A 23,258-nucleotide genomic window follows, 5' to 3' on the forward strand; every position below is an offset into this window, starting at 1 on the left:
GCCTTCAGAAGCTCACCTTAAACTAACATGAAAATACCCGCCAAAATAAAAATGTATTGTTTTGTTGAGGGAAAAAGGAAAAACCATTTATTTGACATAATTTTTTGTTTTCATAGAGCATGAATGTATGTAGTAATATGTGTTTGTTTTCGTATGATCTGGCTTATATATTCTTCACGATTCTTTTCCTTTAACTATGAACGGCCTGCATAATGTTTCCTTAATCAAATATTTCGAATGCGGACGAGCGGGCGAGCAGGCGTGGTTGACGCAATGTAGCTGCCTACATGCATTGGCCGTATCCTTCATCATTCTCATAGTCTCTCTCCTTGTGGGAAAATGCGGGACGCCTAGCCGCGGTGCAGCGCTGCGCGAACAAGAGCTTCTTCAATTCGAATCGCGGGTCTCAACAGTGGCGCCCCAGCAGGGACACTTGGTGTCCTAGCTGGCAGCTATGAGACGTCTTGAACAAAACGTCAAGAAGAAACTGACATTGCACAGCGCAGACGCAGCTTGGCGAAGGGAGACAGCTGCAGCATTGGCCTCTTGCTCACACGTGCGCATTCTTTTGTTGAAAGGGCAAGGGGGGGTAGGGGGTATGGAGGGGGGTACATGGGATCGAGGGACTCCTGGTTAAACTATCTGAACCTGTCGTACTTATGTTACTAAAGCATATTAAATATGTATGCAAAGTATTTGTTTATGGTAGTTTAGTAGTAATATTATGTAATGTTCCGTTACTTATGTTCGTATGTACGCTGCATGTATTATTTATATATGTTGTGGTAGGTATGCGTAATTTGTATATAATTTATATTAATATATATATATATATTTATATAATAGTTTATATAATAAACGATTTTCACTTGCTTTTTATTTTGTTTTCGTTTTGCATTTTTTATCTCTTCCTTTAGAATGTTTTAATGTTTTTGTTTTTATTTTCGTTTTTTTTGTTTTTTTGTTTTCTTGCTTTGTTTAATGTTTACCACCTACGCTCATCACTCGCTTACATAATTAGACTTAAAATTTTTTTTACACAAATATATCAACAAAAACTCAATAAGTTCCATTCAAAAGTATATAAACGTACGCCTATGAACGTTAAAATTAAAGATAAGAAAAAATAATTTAAAAAAAGGTAAAAATTAATGCGATGGTGTTTATAGAGTTCAAGGAATCATCAATTAAACATGCTTAAACAATTTCGGCATCTCTCAACGTTCAAATATTTTTTTTCGAGCTTTTCCAATGCATGCTATTCAAAAGAATTAACCAAACAAAATTCATAAATTGTATGTCTATTTGCGTTCTTTTTTTTGTTTCTTTTGTACTCTGTTTTGTTTCGGTTTCGTTTTTTGTCGTTATGCTGTTGCCGCTGCTCTATTATGTTGTTCAAAATCAATTGCTCAGTTGTATTTCCTTAGTTAATTCTAGTTTCTTAACCAATAAATGAACAAATGGTATTTGTATTTTACTCTTTGCATTTAATTACAGTGGCTGTATGTATGTATGTATTGTGGTTTGTTGGCGATTGAAGCTTGGAAAAGGAGGTCTGGTTTAGTTCGAAATTAAATCATAATTATCCCAAAAATACAAAATTTGTTTAGGTCTGCTTGGTATATCATACTTTCTTTGTTGTTTGTTTCGTTCAACTCTTACTAATTTACATTCTTTTGCCTCTGCCTCTGTTTGGTAACAGTCTCTTTAACATTTCTGTGGCTGCTGCTGATGATGCTACTAGTTTTACTGCTTACAATAAGGTTACTATTCTTACTGTTACTGTTACTGTTACGTTGCCGGGGGGAGGCAGCAAAATGATTTTGCTTAGTAAATTGTTGTTGAGTGGTTGCGGTTGCGGTTGCTTTTGTCGGTGTGGATGTTGTGTCCTGGCGAGCGCCTTTAATACTAGCCCGTGCTCCAGTTACAGCTCCTGCCCCACACTGGGCGCCACATCTTCCTCCTGCTTTTACTCCAGCTCCATTATTGCCCGATCCCGATCCCGATTTGGGGCCATTGAATCAGGACGACGGCAACTGCTTGGCCACTATCACGCCCGGTCGGCACTGCTTCAAGGATGTGGTGATGGTCAGCTGCTGGGCACCACCGCTGCCATTGCTTCCAGTGATTATGGTGCCCGTCGATGTGCCCGCTGGCAAATGACTGCCGCTTCCATGACCGCCCGTTGTTTGCACCTTGAAGATCGCCGTCGGCGTGACCGTGGTACTGCTGCTGCTCGTGGAGACCAAACCGCCGGCATCCTTGGCCGTCTTGGCTGTGATGATCACCTGCTTGTTGCCGCCGCTCTTGAGTTGAAGGAAGGGTCGCAGCTCCGCCAGCGCCGCATGCTGCTTGCCCGTGGTGGTGAGGGCCAGCGGGGCATCCTGCGCCAGACGATGGTGTTGCAGCTGCTGGTGGTGCACTCCAGAAATTTGGTGGTGATGCTGCTGGAGATTCTGCTGCTGGCCAAACTTTTCTTGGCCCCCACTGCCGTCCGCGAATAGGTGATCACCCTCCAGATGCCTGATGGCCTGGACAATGGTCTCCAGATTCTGGCGATGAGGATGCTGATAGTGGGTTGCGGTCTGCATCGACGGCAGATCGTGCTTCTCCGTCTTGACCTTGACAATCTTCTCGTGGATGCGTTCCACCTCCACCTTGGGCGTGGCCTTGATGGCCGCCTGCAGAATTGGCTGAAGCATCGCAGCACTCGACGTGCATCCTTCGGCATAGGCTTTGGCAATTGCGTTCACGTTCACCTCGTTCTCGGACTCTGTGGAGCTGTTCGACGACAGGATGACCTCCTCGTGCACCTGATCCTCGGTTATGATCTCGGCAGCGGCATCGGCCTCCAGTTCCTCAATGCTGGAGCATACGACCACCTGCTGCTGGCCAGTCATTTCATCGATTTCCACATATGAGACAGTGCCGCCAAGTTCCTCCAAATCCTCGCTGCGCACAAAGTTATCGGTGTGCTCGATGACCTCACGTGGAATGTAGGCGCCACTACTACCGCCGGATGCGGCGGCCACAGCAGTTCCGGGCGGTGCGGTTGCCACGCTGTACAGCTGCCGCTTGATCATCTGGAGCTCATCCTCGAGGAGTCGCCGCAGGCTGCGCTCCTTCTCCAACTGTTTCTTCGACTCATGCAGCTCCTTGGCCGCCAGAAGAGTAGCATTGCTCAGTTTGGTGGCCGCCGCTCCGCCGGCTGTCAGCAGAGTCATCGGCTCTGGAGACATCGATCCCAGACCTTCGTCGGAACTGTCGCTAATCGCCTGGATGTTGATCACGTTGTCAGTCAGCTTCCGCTTCTTGATGGCCACCGCCGTGGAATTGCCCCCGCTGGCATTGGAATCATTGTAGTTTCCGCCGGAGTTGGTACCACCACCATCGCCAGAACCTCCGGCCTCGTGCTCGCCCACCTGTCGCTTCAGTTCACTGTTCTGCGTCAGCAGCTGCGTCTTCTGATTCTCCAGCTCCACAATGTATTGGAAGGTCTGTTGCAGGATGGCCGCCTGGAAAGAATAAGGACGAAAGGATTAAATACCATGCTTAAGATGTACATGTATGTGCAAGTTTTATGCAAGCAATTGGTTCCATTTTGGCTCAAATCTAAAAACTAACTTGCCTTTTTAATTTCATTTTCCTTTTTTTAATTAAATTAAAATATTTATCATTGTAGCTAAGTTCTTGTTTATGGGTATCACGCAAATATGGTCATTAAGTTGGGCAAGTTATTAACCCTTAAATCAACCCTTCCTTCTTTTCGCTCCACAATAAAAGTCATTGAGAAAGAGACAAATGCATAGAGAATCTGCAATTGCGTGTGGGGAAAGAGGAGAAAATGAAGGAACCACACGAGCGGAGGAGAACGAAGGCGCAGCATAATTGCCGAGAGCAGACTTAATTGCAAGCACACACACACATAAATACATATGTACATAAATGGACTGCCCTTTTGCTTTTGCATTTTCCCTTGGCTCTTCGTGTTTGCCTCTTTGCAATGTTTATAGTAAACAGTGTAGTAAAGCTGGGAACAACAAGCCTGCCTTATGAAAAAGGGTTAAGGAACTGGTGTCCTTCAAAATGCGCGCGCTCTTCCAATCACGCTTTGTGCAACACTGGCCAGCAAAAAAGCGTGGGAAGTAAAAGTAGTGAGGAAAAAGGAGGATAAATGGGTATCGAAGATGCGAATCTGGCAAAGGCAGCAATGAAATATGTGTCTAAAAGCACAAATGGCTCAAAATTAACTACAATTTGCCAAATATTGATTGTAAATATTTAGGTGGAATGAATTAATAAAATACATTTTCTCCAAGAGCCACAACTGTGATTGACATTTCCATTATAATAGCAAAAAATTAGTTTTACAACAAAAATAAAAAGCTTAAGTCCTGCGTTTTTTCATTTTACTTTTTTTACAAATGCAATACTCATGGCAAAGGAATGCCTTTGCATTCTTCAGACTTTGATTAAAAAACCATAAATCTCTGCTTTAATGCAGTTCTTTTTTCTTGTTGTTGCTTAAAACTTGTTTCGATTTCGGTTTGTTGTCGGAGGTCACTACTAAAAAGCAATAATAACAACTAAAAGATGGCCAAGCCAAACAACAACAATAACAACAGCATTGGTTTGCCGGCATCGCACAGCTGCTCTCGCTCTCTCTCCCTCTGTTGTCGTTCTCTCACCGTATCTGTATGGTGGAGGGGGGTGGGGGGTCTCCCCAGCAATTGCACACCATCTGTGCAGTTGGTGTTGTTGTTGTTACTCCGCTTCAGAGAGACGAGCGACGGAGAGAGCATGTTGTGTACAGTTTTCTCGGGTTTATTATTGTTGTTTCCAGCAGTAGTAGAGTACCCAAGCGATTTTCAAACTTACACTCCCCATCCCGCCATATCTTTCGATATCTATTTCTATCGCCAGACGGCGGCATTGCAATGTCGTGCGCATATCTTATAAGAAGAAATAAACAGCAGCCAGCGGCAAGAGCGAGAATAAATCACACAGCATATTTAAGTTTTCTAGCTGTGTTTTTTGTTATTGCACACAAAGGTCGTTCATTGACTTGTCTATTGGAAATCGTTGCAGGCATGGGAACTATTGGAAAGATAAGAAGCGGCAGTAGATGTTGACGTTTTGTCTGATAAGCCCTTTTCCTTTAAAATAAACACAAAGCGGTCGTATTGGTCGAGATATTAATGCATTGTATGTAACAATTATTTGTTTATAACAACGTTTTAGTTATGTCTGGTTAAGAAAACTACGGCATAAGAAACTTATCCAAGGGACTCAAAATTAACCACTCCTTAATTTTGCCAACAAAAATAGAAAGATGTTTCTTTCTCATTTAAGTTTAAAAAATCTATAACTATAATTTAAGTATATTTTTCTTTTCATAAGTTACAAACAAAACACCATTTTATTCTTTGTTCGTTTCTTGATTTTCATCTATTTCCTGAGATAAATCTTGCAAATGCACTTGTTCTTTGATCCGATTGGGATAATCATATGCTCTATATGGTCGTTTTTCCCATTCCCGCGTCATATGGTTCTCTATACCCCTCCCACTCGCTCACAATCGCTTTTACTAGCCGGCAAGTTGAGGCCTTGGCAAATAAGAAAATGTCGTTGCCTTCTCAATTATAGTTGTTTTGCTGGGGAAAAAATAATGCCGGCATGAAAATCCACCACCGTTTATATCAGTGTGTGTAAACAAAAGGCAAAGTCAAAAGCAAAACCACATAAACAAAGCAAAGAAAACAGCGGACCGAAAAAAAGACGATCAAACTGGCGGGTCCAACAAGAATCCAATTCAGAGCGAACACAAGCCAACCAACAAAGCGACAATACACAACAGACGGCCGCTTTTGCGGTGACTGTACTTTTTTCCAACAAGAAGCCAGCAACAGTTCCAATACGAAAAGTTTTTCAATATTCGCCGGCGTCGTCGTCGTCGTCACAAATGTTGCTAGAGAGAGTCGCTCTCTGGCTCTGACTCTCCCACTCTCCTCTTCTTCGACAGTTAGGGGTAATTGTATAATGTTAGAGCAAGACGGCTATGGTCTTCGTTGGGTTTCTGTATTCGTTTCATTTTTGTTCGTTCCGTGAAACGGAAACCAGACGTAGCGAAAAACATGTGGGCCCAAGCTTTTGCATCGGCGGCCTCTCCCACGTGCTCTCTCAAGCTTTCCAGCTATTCCCGGTTGGAAGTTGCGCTCCCTCTCTTTTTTGACAGCTGACTTCTATAAATGGCGCGTCTGTTTCTGGCCCTCTTGTTGTTCTTGCTTTCGACGGCATGTTGTTGTTGTTGTTGCCAGCACACCCTACAACTTGCAATACAATTTCGTTGATTGAATAAAAAGGAAATGCATAAAAATAGCAAATACGCCGCCGGCACGAGAGAGAATTCGTCATCAGCTGAGCTGGCACTCGAAAGCGGCCTACGCATTCGTATTGGTGCATATCTGTGTGTGGGGCGTAGCGGTAAATAAACTAAGAATGAATAAAAATGTATTTTACAATACAACTACTCATTTTAGAGTTCTTTTATTTGAAAAAATTTAAATAATTATTATGAAAACATCCTTAAAAACCTTTTAAATGATTATATTGGAAGAACGGCTATATGATATAAACGGTTTTAAGATTTCAAACCTTATACATATGAAAATGTTATGTGGGCGCGATTTCGAAAAAGGAAAGAACGGGGACCACCCAACGAAAACAGCCGGAAAACAACGCCTCGCTGTCCCATTTGGTTTGATTTTTGATGCGAGATTGTGGCACAACCACCAAAAATGCATCAGCGCACCCCCCTTTTCAACCTCTCCCTCATTTTTGTTATATTTCTTTTTCTGGTGGACTACGTGCGTGCACGCATGTTTCCTAAGCGCGGTGCTTTTCTCTTGGTAAAATGCGTTTAAACGAAAAACAACCAGGGAAAATCAATTTATTTTTACTACTTTGCTGTGTGGCCCAAATCAAAAACAAACAAAATGGCACAACCGAACGTTGGGATTCTATCTTTTAGAGTCTAAATATTTGTAAGCAATAAAACTAGATACTATTGATAACCGTTTATTTCTCGGAATCGGAAATTCCTACTTCTTCCACAAAACAAATGAAGTTTTATCTTCTGCAAACAGTAAACAAACCCAAAAAAAACAAGAAATTGGTCTAGGTTATTTTTATGTGCCCACAGATGTTACGTACATAAATGTGCCAAAACTTTTAGACAGGTTCGAAACTCAGTTTTGTACCCTTTTCTTTTTAAAAAAACGAACTCTTCCCCATTTGCTCCTGATATTATTGTTTATTCCCATTATCTGCCATCTGCCGGTTGATTTTTTGTTTGCTTTCTGTTCAACTGCGTCGCACGTCAGCGAAAAGAAACAATTAACGTAGCGTTCTCGCTTATCTTTCGACTCTTCACCTGCAGATGATGACAGGTGTGTGTGGAGCGCCACGAAAATGAGAAGCGAAACAAAGCAAGTCAGCTGACATTAATTTTTGTGCAAATTTTTGGCTGAGCTCTATGGCCACGCCAAATGGAAGATAGCAGAAATCGTGTGTTCGAGTGCACCGAAAAAAAATTCAGTTCAAATACTTGACAAAAATGGAATTTGAAAAATTCCAAAGTAAGCTAAGCTATGAAATCAACAACTATTCATGCATATAGACTGAATATATTGCTGAATATATTTTAGGGCTCGTTGTAATTTTATCCTAATATTTTTCCTTGATAAACTATTTAACACTATTTCGTATTTATTAGTAACGGCAGCCTGCTAAAATGAGCATCCAAATATTTTTGATCATAACGGAACCTGAGACGAATTGCACGAGCCATAAAATCCCCGCTAGAGAATTTTTGTTTTCCTTTGTTGCAAAAAAAGTGTGAGCGTAAAAATAGGCAAAAACAGCTGCGACTTCTACCGGCTTTACTCGAAATTACACACACACACTGGCACTAGAGATACGGTTTATAGAATGAGAGCTATAGCTCACACGCTCACGCACACCCACAACCTCACCCACGGAGATTGGAGGCCTTTCTTCGGTTCGGTCGCACTCGCTCCTACGCCCACTCTCGCGCTCTCCCGCTCCCACTCACTCAGCTGCTTTTGCTGGGCGCCAAACATGTGTTCCCACATGTACACGCTACGTCAAAATACGCGTGTGTGTTGGTGTGTGTGGAGTCCCAGAAGAGAATTTTTGGGGTGACAACATCGCGTTTTTTTGCGGTCAAATCAAATGCAACAAAATCGAGGCTATTTTTAAACACCCACATGTATATTCCCCCCCTCATTCAACAAATTTTCAGTGAAAACTGGGGAAATCTGTAGCTGGGGAGTATGGGAATAAAAGGAATGCCGTCATCGAAAATGGCAAAATTCGAAAAATAGGTTATACCGAAGAAAGAAGGATGCATGATTCATTTAGGAAAAATATTTATGGTAGATTATAATACCATTAATATTTAATAATGACGCACTACAAATATAAATATTTAAATACGGTTTTGCTAGCTGCCTAAAATAGTTCATACGATACCAACTGAATACAACATACCCTTTTATATATATACATGGATATATGCATATGTATGTATGAGGATCTGTGGGAAAATAAAAAGAAAGATTTCCGTAGAGACTGGGGCGAGGTCATTTGGGAACACTTTCACACACCCACAAGCTGAAAACAGCTGTGTACCAATTGATATGCACAGACACCAAAATCCGTATGGGTTTTGATGTTTGCTAATTTATTAAGCGTTTTAAGCAAATTTTTAACGAGTTGCGAGCGGCTGCTCAATTTGCATATGTATGAACAGAAAATAAAAGCATTATTTCCTTTTCACGCTAACCCAATTAAATTCAAACACGTGCGTTGGATGAGCTCACACGGCTATGTGCTTTGAACCCAGTCATCTGTATATCTATGTATTTATATGTGCCACAAGTTAATCCAAGGCAAAAGTCATAAAAAACGGCCATTAAAGAAAGCCAAAGTAGCGTGGCAATTGAAAAAGTAACGTCGGTAACGACCAAAGCATGCAGTAATAACAACTTTGCTAAAACTATCGGTTATAAAATGCAGAGATTGATGAGCATATTCTTCAGATATTAAGGTTTCTTTGCAGTTACTTTGTATTTAATCTATCAAATTACAATCTAATAACCGTTGTGTTATTTTCAAAGAATAAGTTATAAGAATTATTGGTTTTACATTACAAAATCCAAATTTGCAACACCAATCATCAAGTTTCTTTCTCACATCAGTGTTATTCACAACACTGATCTCTTATCTGAGCTTTAATACCATACCGCACCCACTGAAACGATGGCTATGCAACTTTAGAGACTTCGTCATCATTCAGCAATGTAAATTTAATTATATATTTTCACTGGCAGCGCCAGCTTGCTGTTGTTGCTATTTGGGTTAATTAAAACAGCTGTCTTGGGTAAACAACACAGCACGAGCCCGTTGATAAAAATAAATACAATGCCGCAGGCGTCGTCGTTCGCTTGCCGCGTTTACTTTATTTTATAGACGTGAAATTCGATCAGCTGATTTGTGTGTGAGGGTCAGCTGCCTCTTGTTGTATTATTTACGTACATACGCACATATATATCTTGAAATTTAACAACACTCTTCTCGCCCTTTCTCTTTCTCCGGCTAACTTAATTCAAAACTCTTTCAACACACTTTCAGTCATTTTCGCGTGCTTGTGTGTCTAGCCTTTTTTTTTATGTTAATTAAATGCTTTCATTGACCATGAGCTTTGTTTAGCCGGTAGCAACAAACAAAAAAGAAAAACTATGAACCTCGTGGCATGTCGTGGCTTTACCCCATTGGCATTCTTTGGGTTAAGCGTTTTATTGACCTTTGGTGGAATTCAAATTCGTCTCTTTGTCAATGGTGCGTGAGTTTTGCTTCGAGTGCAAGTGACAATAGTTCACATACAAAAAGAAGGCGAATATTTCGATTGAATGCGTTTATCGTTTAATCTTAAAAATCTACCGATCAATGTCTTCCTTTACTAGATTGTATTATCATGCACTCTGAATATACAAATAATAAATAATATCGATTTTTTTTGCTAAGCTATATTTCTTTGTGACGAGAGCTTGCGACGCAATTGGGAAAGCTGAGCTCTTGGGAACCGAGCTTTTCTGCCGGTCAGCGCGGCTCTAACCTTGTTTTCTCGCTGTTTTTGTTGCTTTTGCTTGACCAGCTGAGTCGCGCTTACACGTGATTGCACTTGTGTGCGTGAAATTGCGCAGCAAAAATGCCGGTTGGCTTTTGTTTTTGTTTGGCTTTGTTGTTGTGTCTCGTACTCAGATTTTTGTAATATTTATTATTTTGCGATTTCTACAGATATTTATCGCGATTTCACAGCTGTTTGCTGACTCATTCGAGTATGGAATGGAAATTAAACATTTTATTTCAAAATAAATTAAGCTCTACAGTGAATGAATGATCGTAAACCCAAAATATGAAAACTTTATACTTCGAAAATTTCTATGTACACGATCTTTTGCATTCGCATCGGTAAGATACAAAACTATTCTTAAATCGCTGTAAATGACGAGCAATAATTCAATACAAACGGAACTTACACTGACCGAAAAGCGGTCGACATTGTAATGACGACCGTCTGCGATCTTGGCTCGGTCATTGATGAAAAAACACCGTTACGATGCAACAAAGTCATTAAATCCGGCGAGACTACATTCCATATAATCAACAGAAAAAAAATCGCCAGACGGAGTGGGAAAGAGCGAGATGGATACAGACCAACGACCGACCGACATTTTTGCAACTCACACACACCATCTACTATCGCCTATCTCCATCTCGCTCTGTCTGCCCACAAAGTAATTGATCCATTGCACTTATGTTTTTTTGCTTAAGCTTTTGGCTAGGCTGTTGCTTTTGTCACTGCTTTCTCTTTGCCGATGCATTCTTCTGAGAAAGTCTCGATTGCCGCTATCGATAACTTATCGTCCTGACTACCGATTAGATTAATCCTAATTTGTAATCGGTTCATCTTTATAGTTCGTTTTTTTTAATGCACATTAAATATTAACAAACGCTCCCAATGCGATAACTCTGTTTAGTTACATTCGTCACTAATCAGGATCTATTTTCCTTCCTATCTCCTAGGGTAATTTGGCAAAAGCGCGGTTTTTAATTAAATTTACCCACTGAAGCTTGAAAATAATTCGAATTACAACAGCGTGGCTTCATTAATTGCATTTTGTGGCTGCTGCTACATGCGAGTACTTTACACCTGATTTTCCTTATGCATTTGTGCGTGGCGTAGTAGTGCAAGCATTTTTACTACGAACTGCAATTGAAAGTACAGGCTACACACAGTGCGCTATATAAATGGGGTTATATAACTCGTTATATAGCACATATGTGCTCCATCTACATATGTACTTGCTTTTTAGCAAACTGGGTGTTGGCGTGGCCCAGAAGTTGTCGTCGCATCAAAATCTCTAGCTGCAATCCCGCTTTTTGCCTCCATCTGCAAAAGGTTGCGAGATGCCAATGGCCTAGTGCACTGCAACAGCGCACCACCCGACGACCTCCACCCACCGCCCCCGGTGCCACGCCCCTGAGTCCAGAAAATACAAGGGCCATCAGGGCCCAAAAGAAAAACGGATTTTGCCGGGCCAACAGTGCCAGTGCGCAGGTGCCAAGCTGAAGTCCATTTTCATATGAAGGGGGTTACTTTCGGGTGGTTCTACCACCCACCGTTCCATTCGGAGTCGTCATCGGCTGTGAAACAGCTGCCTACCAGGCGCCAGACAGACGCCAACAACTCTGGAAATGAAATGGCAATGAAACACTCTTGGGAATCATAAACCTCCCGGAAAAATGTACCCACCCCCACAATCCTACAACACACACACACACACATGCAAAACTTTCCACAGCTGAGCGAGTGGTGTGGGCTCCCATCAGCAGAAGGCGAACAAAATGTTGGCGCCATCGTCCTATCCCATCTTCCTATCCTTTATCCCCTCCGTTCGTTCCCATACTATCATCAGCAACCTTAGAGTTCCCCAACTTTTTTCGGGGGTAACTTTTGCGTTTGGCGCGCGTTTTTCTTCGTCGGCCACTGGAAAAGGAATCGATATTGTATTGTATATAGAAAATTTTACAGTTTTCTCTCTGCTCGCTGTCTGGGCAAGGTGTGTACTGTGTACAGTGAACACCCCCACCCACCGTAATGTAGGTTAGTTCAGCTGGGGCGCGCCTAAATCTTCACACGCCGCGAAATATTGAAAGTGCTGTTCAAGTCAAATTTTAGAACGTTTTAAATTTGAGACGTGCAAGTTCCATAATACAGAAGCTTAATTCCACATTAATTTCACAGAAGGAAATCGAAACCAAGGACTCTATTTAAGTAAATTCATCATACAATTATATTATTATTATTCTATTGTTCAACACCGGACACCGTTGTATTAAATTTAGAAAAAATTTAATTTTTGTAAGTAAACTGTGCTTTTCTCTGTGTATTTCGAATAGTCACAAAAACAACAATGGGGGCAACTGTACGCAATTGCACATTTGCACTTCAGCGCCACCTAGCGAACAAGTTCATTGACCTGCCAAATAGTGGGCGAGAAGAGTGCGAAGTGGCGAGTGCAAAAGAGAGGAGAGCGCGAGTAAATCACAGACTTGCACACACATTTCCATTCCTCAGCCTGCTTTATGCCACCCACCTTAGGGCGTGGCTGTATATATATATTTATATGTATGTGCATTGGTGTTTGTATATGTCTCTGACGTGCACCGTTATGTGCGTGTGCCTAACTGTGAATGGTTTCAGTCGTCGCAGCTTTCTGTCAGCCAACCTCGGCCTGCATTGCAATTTCATTTCGCACTTTTGTCAATCGCATATGCACCCTGCATGTGTGTTGGAGCAATGATGTACATAAGTATGTGGGCATGTTGTGTGCGTAAGTTCTGCTTTTATTATGTTTCAGGTGCCCTAGTCTTTCTTTTTACTCAAACGAGTAACTTATCTACTTTCTAAGTGTGTTCAATTTGTGCCATCTATTAAAAGCACAACTATTACTAGCATACAAAATATTAGCAATAACGAACAGATAATAAACTGTTATATTACCAATACAATAGACAACCGTCTTCTAACACCCTTTTGAATTCTAATATTTTTTAAATATTTTCTAAATTTTGAGTTAAGAAATGCAAGCCTTTTAAGAACCTGCTTTGGTAGCATATATTTTTAATAGAATTGAACATGTTATATAGCCGGCACTTAGCCGACACTATAAAGGCTTAACCGTTTATATAGCGGGTGTAAACTTGGTCAAGCTGTCGGAGGTTCCTCCTTCGTTACGTGCTCTCTCCCACTCTCTCTCTCGAAAGAGCTAGTGCTTAGCCCCATCTCTTTTACTGGGCATAGGCTCTTCTCTTTCACACGTATTTACTACAATGTTTACTATGTGTGACAGGCGTTGTGGTACCATTTGTAATCGTCGACGTTGACGAAGTGCATAGAACAAAAATCCATAAACTACTTGCACTAGTCCTACCCCTTTCCCTACTTTCTCCTTGTCTCTTCCTTTCTCGCTGCTTCCCTGTCTACGCCCATTATGTCATTCATCAGGCTACGTCTCTTTTGTTGTTGTTTATGCCCTTTCGTTTTTTGCATGTGGTAGTATTTTTAATATTTACGCGCTTTTCATCCTGTTTGCATTTCTCTCTTTTTGCTGTCGTTTCGTTCCACGCTTGTTTATGCGGAGTCTTGTTGCATCGCCTTTCTTTTTTGGGCCAAATACTGATTTATGGGGCTTGGCAGTTTCAGTTGACACTTTTCAATTTGCAATAAATAAGCATGCTATACCGAAATCCTCAAAACACGGAAACTACTCAAACGGCACATAAAGTAGTGCTGGATAGTGGTCAAAAATATCGGTGTTGTATAGGTGCTTTGACGGGTAATTTCGAATCAGAGTAGGACAAAGAATATAAATTCATTTTAAACGATTCTGATTCTGATTATTGGGATTATTCTCCTACGTGTGAAGTATACAAAAATTATTTTTCATTTTTTTGTGCAGCCACAGACACATAATTTAAAAAAGAAATAACTGTCTTTTTAACTCTGCCCATTTCGGTGATTTACAACCGTCTGCCATTTAATAGTACCACAATTTAAGCTGGAAGTCCTTGGAAAAAATCTGCAAGTACTTATAAAGTCTTCTACGCAAAATGCTCTTAGGATTGGCTAATATCATCCCTCACTTACAAGGCCGTTCGTTCCACCGGCCTTTTACGAAACACGCGTCACAACAAATCGATGTCGTCTCAAGGTGAAAATCCCATAAATATGAGAACATGTGTATGCCAACATAAGAAAAAGAAAAGCTGAGCAAAATATATATGCGGCGGCGTAAAAAGAAAAAGCGAAACGCCTCCAACGACAAACAATCGAGACGACGACGCCAACACGGTTGCCCTGACGACTAAATGTCGAAAAGGGACCTTCAAAGCTTTAGTCCCCACTTTTAACGCCCCCTCCATAAACCCATTTCCATCTCCATTCACGTTTTATGCCATAGCTGGAAGCTTTCAGCAAGTGGCGTGTATGTTTGTTTTCCGTATGCGCCTTTTTTCGCCAGGAGACGTCGGCAATTTGTCAACATGTGTTTGTGGACGGCCCTGTAATTGAGGTCCAGTCCAAAACGATTCGGGTTGGGGCTCTGGTTAAACGTAATTGGAGTTGCGTGTCACGGCTTAAGCGTAGAAACCAGAAAAAACTAGAAGGCACAGGACAGGTGGGGTGGAGGAAGGAGGCCGCTGCATCTCTGCCCAAAAATGGTGTTGATGTCGAGATGATGCTGATTGGCTTTTGCTTGCCGAGCAATCCAGAAAACACGTCAACCAATCGAGAACTGACCATGGGCAATAATTTTCACCATTTAACCCTGCGGACACTTGCAATGATATCATTTAAATGGAATGGGGCTAATCGTGACTAATAACCAATTCTATATAGTTTTAAAATGAGAAAAAATACATCCTTTGTTCAATTAAAATCATTAGTTATAGGGTTTAGTAAGAAAACGTGAATAAACTCGCTACTTTGCCAGCTGAGTACACAATAATTTGTATTAACATCCGGTTTACTATTTGTCAAGGAAACTATCGTTGCTTCCAGACGACTCTCGAACTTCTATCTATGCGCATTTAGTCTTTAGAAAAAATGTATATTACGAAACCGGAGACCAATGCTTGTCAAACTGGAATGGATAGTAACTTACCTTGCTCAACTTCTCGCCTTCGTGTCTCGGGAGCAGGGATCGCAGACTCTGGAATCCGGCATTGATGCTCTGCATGCGTCTGCGCTCGTTGCTGTTGGCGATTTCCCGCCGCATTCGCTTCTCGCTGTCCACAAGGGGCTTTCCCGAACCGTCTCCATCGCTCAAGGCCCCGCTGCCGCCTCCTCCTCCCCCCTTGGAGGTATTCGTACCGCTCATGCTCGACTGGCGGCGCTGAGAACCCTGATGAGCCGACTCGCTGGCGTACTCGATGTGATAGTTCTCGCCCCCTGAATCCTCTAGTTGCAATCTGGAAAATGATAAAATGGGTTAACAGTGAGTCATCATGCGGTGGCTGGTTAACGAATAAAGAATGCTTAAATATTGGTGGAGACTCATATCCTCCTCAGAGAAATGATAAATTCTAGAGTAATTTAAATTGCTGTGTTCTGGATTTTATGGTTAACTAGTTGGGTAAATCAAAGAAATATCTAGTTTTTCTAGAATGAAATTATACCCTACTTGCTTCTAGAAGACAGTCAGGCGTAGTTACCATTTATAATAGATTACATACATTTGTATTTAATTCTTTAAGATATTATCTACGGTTCTATTTATGGCTCAACATTAAAACTAGCCGTGCATAAAACCAATTAATTTTTACATTATACAATCCACACACAACACTCACGCAAAGTCACGTTGCCGCTCGCCAAAGCGCTGAAAAATTCATTCATTCATAAATTTACAATTCCATTCAATTCAATTTTAGTTTTAACCGCCAACGCTGCACAACAATCACAGCCACAAATACACTCACACAGTCACTAGTCTGTTGTTGTCACGTTAGCATCATGGCGAGAGGAAAAAGTTGGAGTTACTATGTTCCATTAACACCCTAACTTCTTAAACAAAATGCATATCTATGCTCAAACTGACGGACATTTTCCAGTTAGGAAATGGTAAACTCAACTTCATCTTCAAGGAATATACTTTTAGATTCTTGTAGATTTTGTTAAAACGATGCACCACAACGACTTTACTGTAGGGTATCGACTACTGCACCACCCATGTAACAGAGCGAGAGGGAGGCAGCTAGAGAAAGAGAGCGCTGGCACAGCTGTCAATAGTATGGGCATTCCACTTTTTGTTATTGTTGCCACCATCGCCGCCGCCGGTCGTCGTGATTGTTGTTTTCTGCTTTCTGTTTTGTCGGTTCGATTTGGTTCGCTTCGGTTTGCTTTGGACCTCCGTTTCGTGTTATTTCGCAGCTCTTCTTCTTGCTCTTCTCCTTAACGCTATGCTGCAGCATATAGCATAGTTATGGTCCCAAAGACGCGAGATCCCAAGAATGCCGAACCGGTTTTACCCTACGAAAAAGAGCAAACACGTTTTCCACAGGCCAACAGAGTTTGGCTGCTCGTGCTGCTGCAGGCTAATGAAAACAATTTTCACAATGGCATGCTCACCGAGAAAGAACAACAAAAACACAGGTACACGGAGCGGGGGCGGGGGGTGGTACGTAAAAGTTGCAACACCACATTCCACGGGGAAACAACAGAACAACAACCAACGCTCATCCAAGACGATGCTAGAAAATACAGTCCCACCTCTCTAACTTGAACCTTTCCAGGGATTTTTCTCAAAACCATAGAACCCTTTATATTTTTGGTCAACTGGGATTGAATGCCTATGGTTTAGTATAAACCATGTTTGATATACAAAAACTCTTTGACTCTTATATTGGATAAAATAAAATCAATCTACATATATGATATATTCTTAGTTTTAAACTAAATCATATCCTACTCTTGTTTTAATGCTTTTGAAAACCGGATGGCAAGAAGCGTTAGTTATTGAAGCCTGACTGTATTAGAGACATGGTCTCGCTGGCTGGGTTTATTTTTAGCAACAGCATCTCCAAAGGTCGTTCTTCTCCGGCAGCATTTCTGCGGCAAGTGCGCCAAAGAGACGGCTTGGGGGAAATCGAAGGATGGGGGCGGTGGATGCCTCCAAAGTTGGTCAACGGCAGCAGCAGGCGGATGTGGATATTGTGGCAGCTAGAAAAGCAGAGATGCAGAAAGGCTCCAAAGACTGCGATGCTGCCGCTGCTGCTGCTGCAAAAGGCCAAAGGAATGTGGTTCGGATCTCGGATCTGCGCACTTGGCTGCTGTTGGCCATCTCGTTTGTGTTTGTTTGCACAACAAAGGCCGAAAAACGCTGAATGAAAACCGCGCGGGGAATGTTGTTGCATGCTGCATGTGGTGGCAGGCACAACATCTGTTGTTGTTTTTGATGCTACATACATATTTTGGGCATTTTATGAGGGCGTTACTGATTATTGCAACAATGCACATAAACGGCGGAAAAAATTCGATAAATAATGGAAAGTTCTAAGCAGTTTTTACAAAAACTTTCCTTTTCATGTGCAGTTTTGTCTTTAAAGAAGTTCATGTATGGCTTAAATGATTAAACTAGTGGGAAATTTCAGTAATAAACTTGAATATTTATGATTCAGTGATTTCTTAGCAATACAATATACTCAGTAAGGAAATATTTACTAGATAAATCTAGAACCTGCGGTTTCATATGTGCTCTTGAATCGAATCTAATTTTGAACTCTTTCTTGCAACATGCCCCACTTGAGGCGTTGCAACAGCTGTTTGGATCCGAATGGCTGCTTTTATTAAAGATGCAATTGGGGATAATGTTGCCGTTTCAACTGCAATCACGCATTTTCGAGGTGCAAACAAATGGGTAAATATAAAAATAATAACAACATATGATAGTGGACAGCTGACGGCGCTGCAGCAGCGCTGCTTTTAGCCAGGGTTCAATGTAGTTCATTGGCCACTTTTCGCCAGCAAGTACATAGAGAGAAAAGCACAGAGATACGAACGATAAACAGACAGAGAGACAAAAGCCGAAGTCACGAGTGCTGGCTGCCACCTAGCCACTCACCACCACCCACTCCTGCCCCCCACTAGCCCGACCCACCGCCTCTTCAGCTGCTGTTGTTGCACTTTGCACATAAATTGTACATACGTTTATTGGGTCACTGCTTACGTCATCATTTCACTGGAATTTCTTCGTATTGCTGCAGTTGCAGCAGGTGAAGATAACGGATGTAGGCAGGAAAATTGGGATGCAGAAGGAAAAGCGTGGAGCCCGAGGAGCGTTGGGAAAAAGGGAAATCCCCTATTATTACCAGGTATATTTTATTTATACTGACATTTACACGATATCTGTAAATCAAGGATACCTAAAGAAAGAGATACAGAAGTGCAAACAAAAATCGAGTAGATATAACGAGAAGGATCTGGACAAACAGCTGAAAACTTTGGAATGAAATTAAACGTTTTAGCGTTAACAAAAGTATGAAATTATGTCATTTCTTATTACTCTTTAGATTGTTTTGTATTTTAAGGCTGATGGATGATTTTTAAAAATAAAGATAATTCAAATTTAAAAAAAAAAACTAGTCACGTCCGTCGTACTTAAAAATAGCAAGGGGAAATCCCGCTTTCGACCTTATTGTTGGTGAAAATCGGGCCAGCCTTACGAAACTGACTGTGAATGCGAGGCAAAAATGAAATGCAACGCAATAAGGTTCGCGCCGCTTGCGTAATTTGTGCAACAATGTACAGGCGCATAAACTAATGAACAAATAGAATTCGCATTTCCCCATTTCCCGCCGCCAGCTACTCTTTTTCCACAGTTGCGTCTGCCAGTTGGCGCCGCATTTCCCATAAAAATATAAACAAATTAACGCAAAAGTGTATGTATAAAGTGGCCGAATACGGAAAATCACAAAGCTTAATGCCGAAAAGAAATTCTACACCAGCTGTTTGTTTTCTAATGAAATCTAGAGAAATGCTGATACTATAGCCAAGTGTGTTTACACTTGAGCGGTAATTTAAGAGGTCTGAGAAAATTGATATAAATATGGTGAAGTGGAGATTTTTTAAAGCTTCTGTTATTTTAAGGTCTAGTATATATACGTTTTGTATATATGATCATCTTACTGCAACCATATATGATAAGGGTTTCTCGTAAACTATGGTGTAATAGTAGTTTTTTCGCACTCCTTTGCCTTCCTCTCTTCGCCATGCCCCAAAAACTGTTGTACACAAAAATCATGTGTTTTTCATAAACAAGCCGTAGCGCTCTGTCTCCCTTGCACACACCCTAGTTCGCTCTCTCTTTTGCTCGCAGGTTGCCAATAAATGCCGCATGGGAAAAAGCAAAGAAAAAAAAAGGCGCTGTGGAAACGAAACGAAAACAAGCGAAACGTTTTGGCATACGGAACGAAACACACAGAGCCATCGCCCAAAAATTTGCGCAGCAGATTTAAAGCCATGTGTTGGTATTAGTTTTCATTTCATTTCGTTTTTTCGCAAATTTGCAGTGGGTTTACGGCCTTAGCTTTTGTGTATATGTTTTTTCAATGAAACGTGTGTGGTAGTAAAAAATGTGTGTGTGGCGGCATCTGTACTTTTGCGCGCTCTTTCTCTCTCCCACTGTCGCGCTCAACAAGCTTTTGGCTTTGAGTGCAACTCAACTGGGGCTCTCTTTCTCTCCCGCTGCTTATGTACTTGGATCAACTGGGGAGCGGCTCTTATAAAACTGCAGTGAGAGCGAGACGGAAAAGAAAGAGTTGAGGACGCTCCGTTTCACTCTCGCACTCTCTGCTCCTCTTTTCCAGTCGAGTGGGGTAAAAACGGAAATGACGCCACACAAACAGAACCGCGCCAACAACAATAGCAGCCACAACACATGCTTTCGTAGTATTCGCAAATGTGCAACGGATGGAATTGAGAGAGAAAGAGAAAGATAGAGGTGGAGACTTTTAGCCAAGGCACGCTCTTTTATTTTAGCACCAACAACAAACAGACAGCAGCTGCTAAAACGCAGTTGTTATACCGTCCACACTAGTGGCAAAAATAACCGTGCCACCTTCGAAGTTTAAACAGTTATCTATGGCTGCAATTGTTTGGTTTAAATAGAAATGTAGCCTTGGTGTTTTATGAACAGCTTTTTAGTTTCTCATAATATATAACCGCATTTTAATTACTTCTACTGTTTAAACTTAATGTATGTATTTGAACATTTCCTATATTTGCGTTTACGAAATGCTTGTATTTTTCTGCCAACTATTTAGCAGTACTTAATAAATCCATAAAACACAGACAGTAGCACGAGTTTTAATGCAGTAGCAAAAACATGTGGCATTTTGCCGAATTTAATATATTTATTTACCCGGTATATACGCAAGCTGAAATAAAAGTCTTGAAAAGCCAGCTGAAACGGATTAGTATAAGTGTGCAATCACATACATATGTATGGTATATATTTCCGATTCTCTTCGGCGTTGTGCAAAAACATATGCTCGTGCGATAAGAAAAGGCGCCGCTTATGACGTGTGAAAAGCGAAAAGCGCTACCATATGATTCTGATAAGCCGGCAAAGGAAAAAAGAAACTTTCGCTGCGAAAACATGGGACATATTTTCGAAAGGAAAACGATCGAAAGAAAAGTAAAAGAAATTAAAATTATACATTTCTGAGTCGACTTATTTTCAACATTTCTCGGTACACTCATTTCTTTGGGCACACAGAAAGAAAAATAGAGCCTCATTCAATTGAAAGGAATATTAGAGAAACATATCTAAATAAATTTTGAAAATGGTGAAAAATAAACTCGTATTGTGTCATTTGTTTCAAATCGTTAGTTAAATTCAGCGAACGGATCTTTAAATTATATCCATTTTGCTTGCGGTGTAAAGAGAGATAAGCAAAGAGAGCGAAGGGAAAAGGAGAAGCATGTAAATAAAGCCGAAGCAAAATCATCTGATGATACGAATTTACCGGTACAGCTGATTTCATTTCAACTATGAACGCGAAAGAAGAAATAGAAATGTTGATTAGGCAACGCACGATAAGCGAGGAGGCGAGAAAGAGAGAGGGAGTGCGGGTGCGCAGCTGTTTTCTACCTCCGTTAATTTGAACATATGAGCTAGAGCAAGAGCAGCAGAATAGGAGGAGAGGAGCGGAGAGCGAAACGCGATCGACAAAAACAGAAAATAAAATAAAAGCAGCTGTAACAAATTAGAGCAAATATTTTAGGAAAAATCAAATAGGTAATAATAAAAACAAAATTATTTCAAGAGAATCGCTTAAAATCTTTTATAACATTTATGTATTATACATATGTAGCAAAGGTACAAATATTTGAGAAACTAAAAGTACACCTCTATAATAGTATAGAAAAACCAAAAATATATTTTTTATATTGTGGCTTCTACTGACTGAACTCTACACTTCTACAGTTAAAACAAATGAAAACTCATCGTTTCTAACAGCTGTACCCTTGACTCATGTTTGTGCCATCACTGTTGCCGTCTGCCGACACTGCTGACAAATTGACAAAACAGCCGTTTTACAATATGGACGACGAAAGGCAGAGCGTAAAAACAGCAACAACAACACAAGCGCGGGACGAGAGCGGCGGAAAAAAAGAGAGGATGTTGAGAAGGGGGCACAGAGACACGAACGACGAGACAAAAAAGAAGCACATTTATTCCAGCAACAAGAAAACGGCATGGAAATGGAATGGAATGCGACACACGCTAGCTTGCGTGTGTGTGTGTGTGCGAGAGAAGTGCCTTAATGGTGGTGGTGTTTTTGTGCCGTATTTGTTTTGTCGGCAAAACGGCGGCAAAAAGCAAACGAGAGAAATAGAGAGAGAGAGAGTGAGTGATACGGTGAGGGAGAAAAGGGAGCGCACTAGCAAAGTAGTAAAAATAATCAATAATTTGCGTGATAAAAATGCAAGCCAAGCTGTTGACTCGCGTTGTATTTATTTGAAACAAACGAGATTTCGATTAAGACGCAAACTTACTGCAATTCCTCATCCAATTCCTCGGCGCTGTTGTATTCGGCGTGCTCTAGAATAACTTCCTCCGTTTTGATGGCAACCGGTACGGCGGACATGTTTAATCGTGTTTGTGTATTTGCTTACTATCGTGGCCAAAATGTCTGTGCCACGTGGTTTTTGTTGTTGCGCTGCTACTGCTGCTGCTTGACGGCTACATAAACATTTGCAATTTATTTATAGCCTTTTAACTTTATTGTATTTCGAACACACACATGTGTCAGCTGGTCTCAGCTGCTTTTTGTATTTAGCGGCAAATTGTTTGCCCGTCTCACTCACACTCGCACACACTAGCACTGCACACACACAAGAGAGAGAGAGAGAGAGATGGGGATGGAGAGCGACTCTTAGCGCGTCCAAAAGTTCTTCAATTCACTATTCTGCACTCTATGACTTTAGCGCTCTTAGTGAGCATGAGATTTGTGTATTCAAATTCGCAGCTGTTTTTTGTTTTAATTTGCCACCGCACTGGCACCAACACACGCGCGCTGATAGATTTCTGTAGACGGCGAATTGGCTGCACTGTACGATTTTTCCGATCGGAAGATGCTATATCCGTCCGGTCCGTTACGTGCGTTCAATTCGGCGATAAACTGCAGAGTGACCGTGGGCTTGCAAGGAAAAAAACGCACATAGGGAAATCGGTAATGGCACTATCGATTGCATGGATGCCACTGCGATATTTCCGATTTCCGCGCTTCACAACACTGAATTTTCGTTTGCTAAAGCGCCACCTATCTGTTTAGTGTTCACATCCACTAATGCGCCATCTGATAGGGCAAATTTGCAACAATTAAAGAGCGAAATCATTGTCCTAATAAATGTTATTATTTAATAATAATAAAATTATTTATTTATTATTTTTTATTAAACTGAAACTCAAAATATTTAATTTATGCTATATTTAAACATCCATATTAGCCCAGTACCTACATTTTCGCTGTGAATAAATGAATTCTGCTTTCGCCGATAATATTCCAACCGGTATTATGAATTTTCTTTCCGCAGCGAAAATTCG

General features: G+C 41.1%; 1 protein-coding gene across 1 annotated transcript; it reads right to left on the bottom strand.

Annotated features, from left to right (window-relative positions):
• Window positions 1–1,860: 1,860 nt before the first annotated feature.
• LOC6732493 lies at window positions 1,861–22,872 on the bottom strand. Its single transcript, XM_002079577.4, has 3 exons — window positions 22,208–22,872; window positions 15,312–15,618; window positions 1,861–3,515 (listed from the first exon to the last, which is right to left on the bottom strand). The coding sequence occupies exons 1-3, from the start codon at window positions 22,297–22,299 to the stop codon at window positions 2,022–2,024; spliced, it is 1,893 nt and encodes a 630-aa protein (XP_002079613.1). The 5' UTR covers window positions 22,300–22,872; the 3' UTR covers window positions 1,861–2,021.
• Window positions 22,873–23,258: the final 386 nt, after the last annotated feature.

Source organism: Drosophila simulans, chromosome 2L (genome assembly GCF_016746395.2).
Source record: "Drosophila simulans strain w501 chromosome 2L, Prin_Dsim_3.1, whole genome shotgun sequence".
Classification (NCBI taxonomy): Eukaryota; Metazoa; Arthropoda; class Insecta; order Diptera; family Drosophilidae; genus Drosophila; species Drosophila simulans.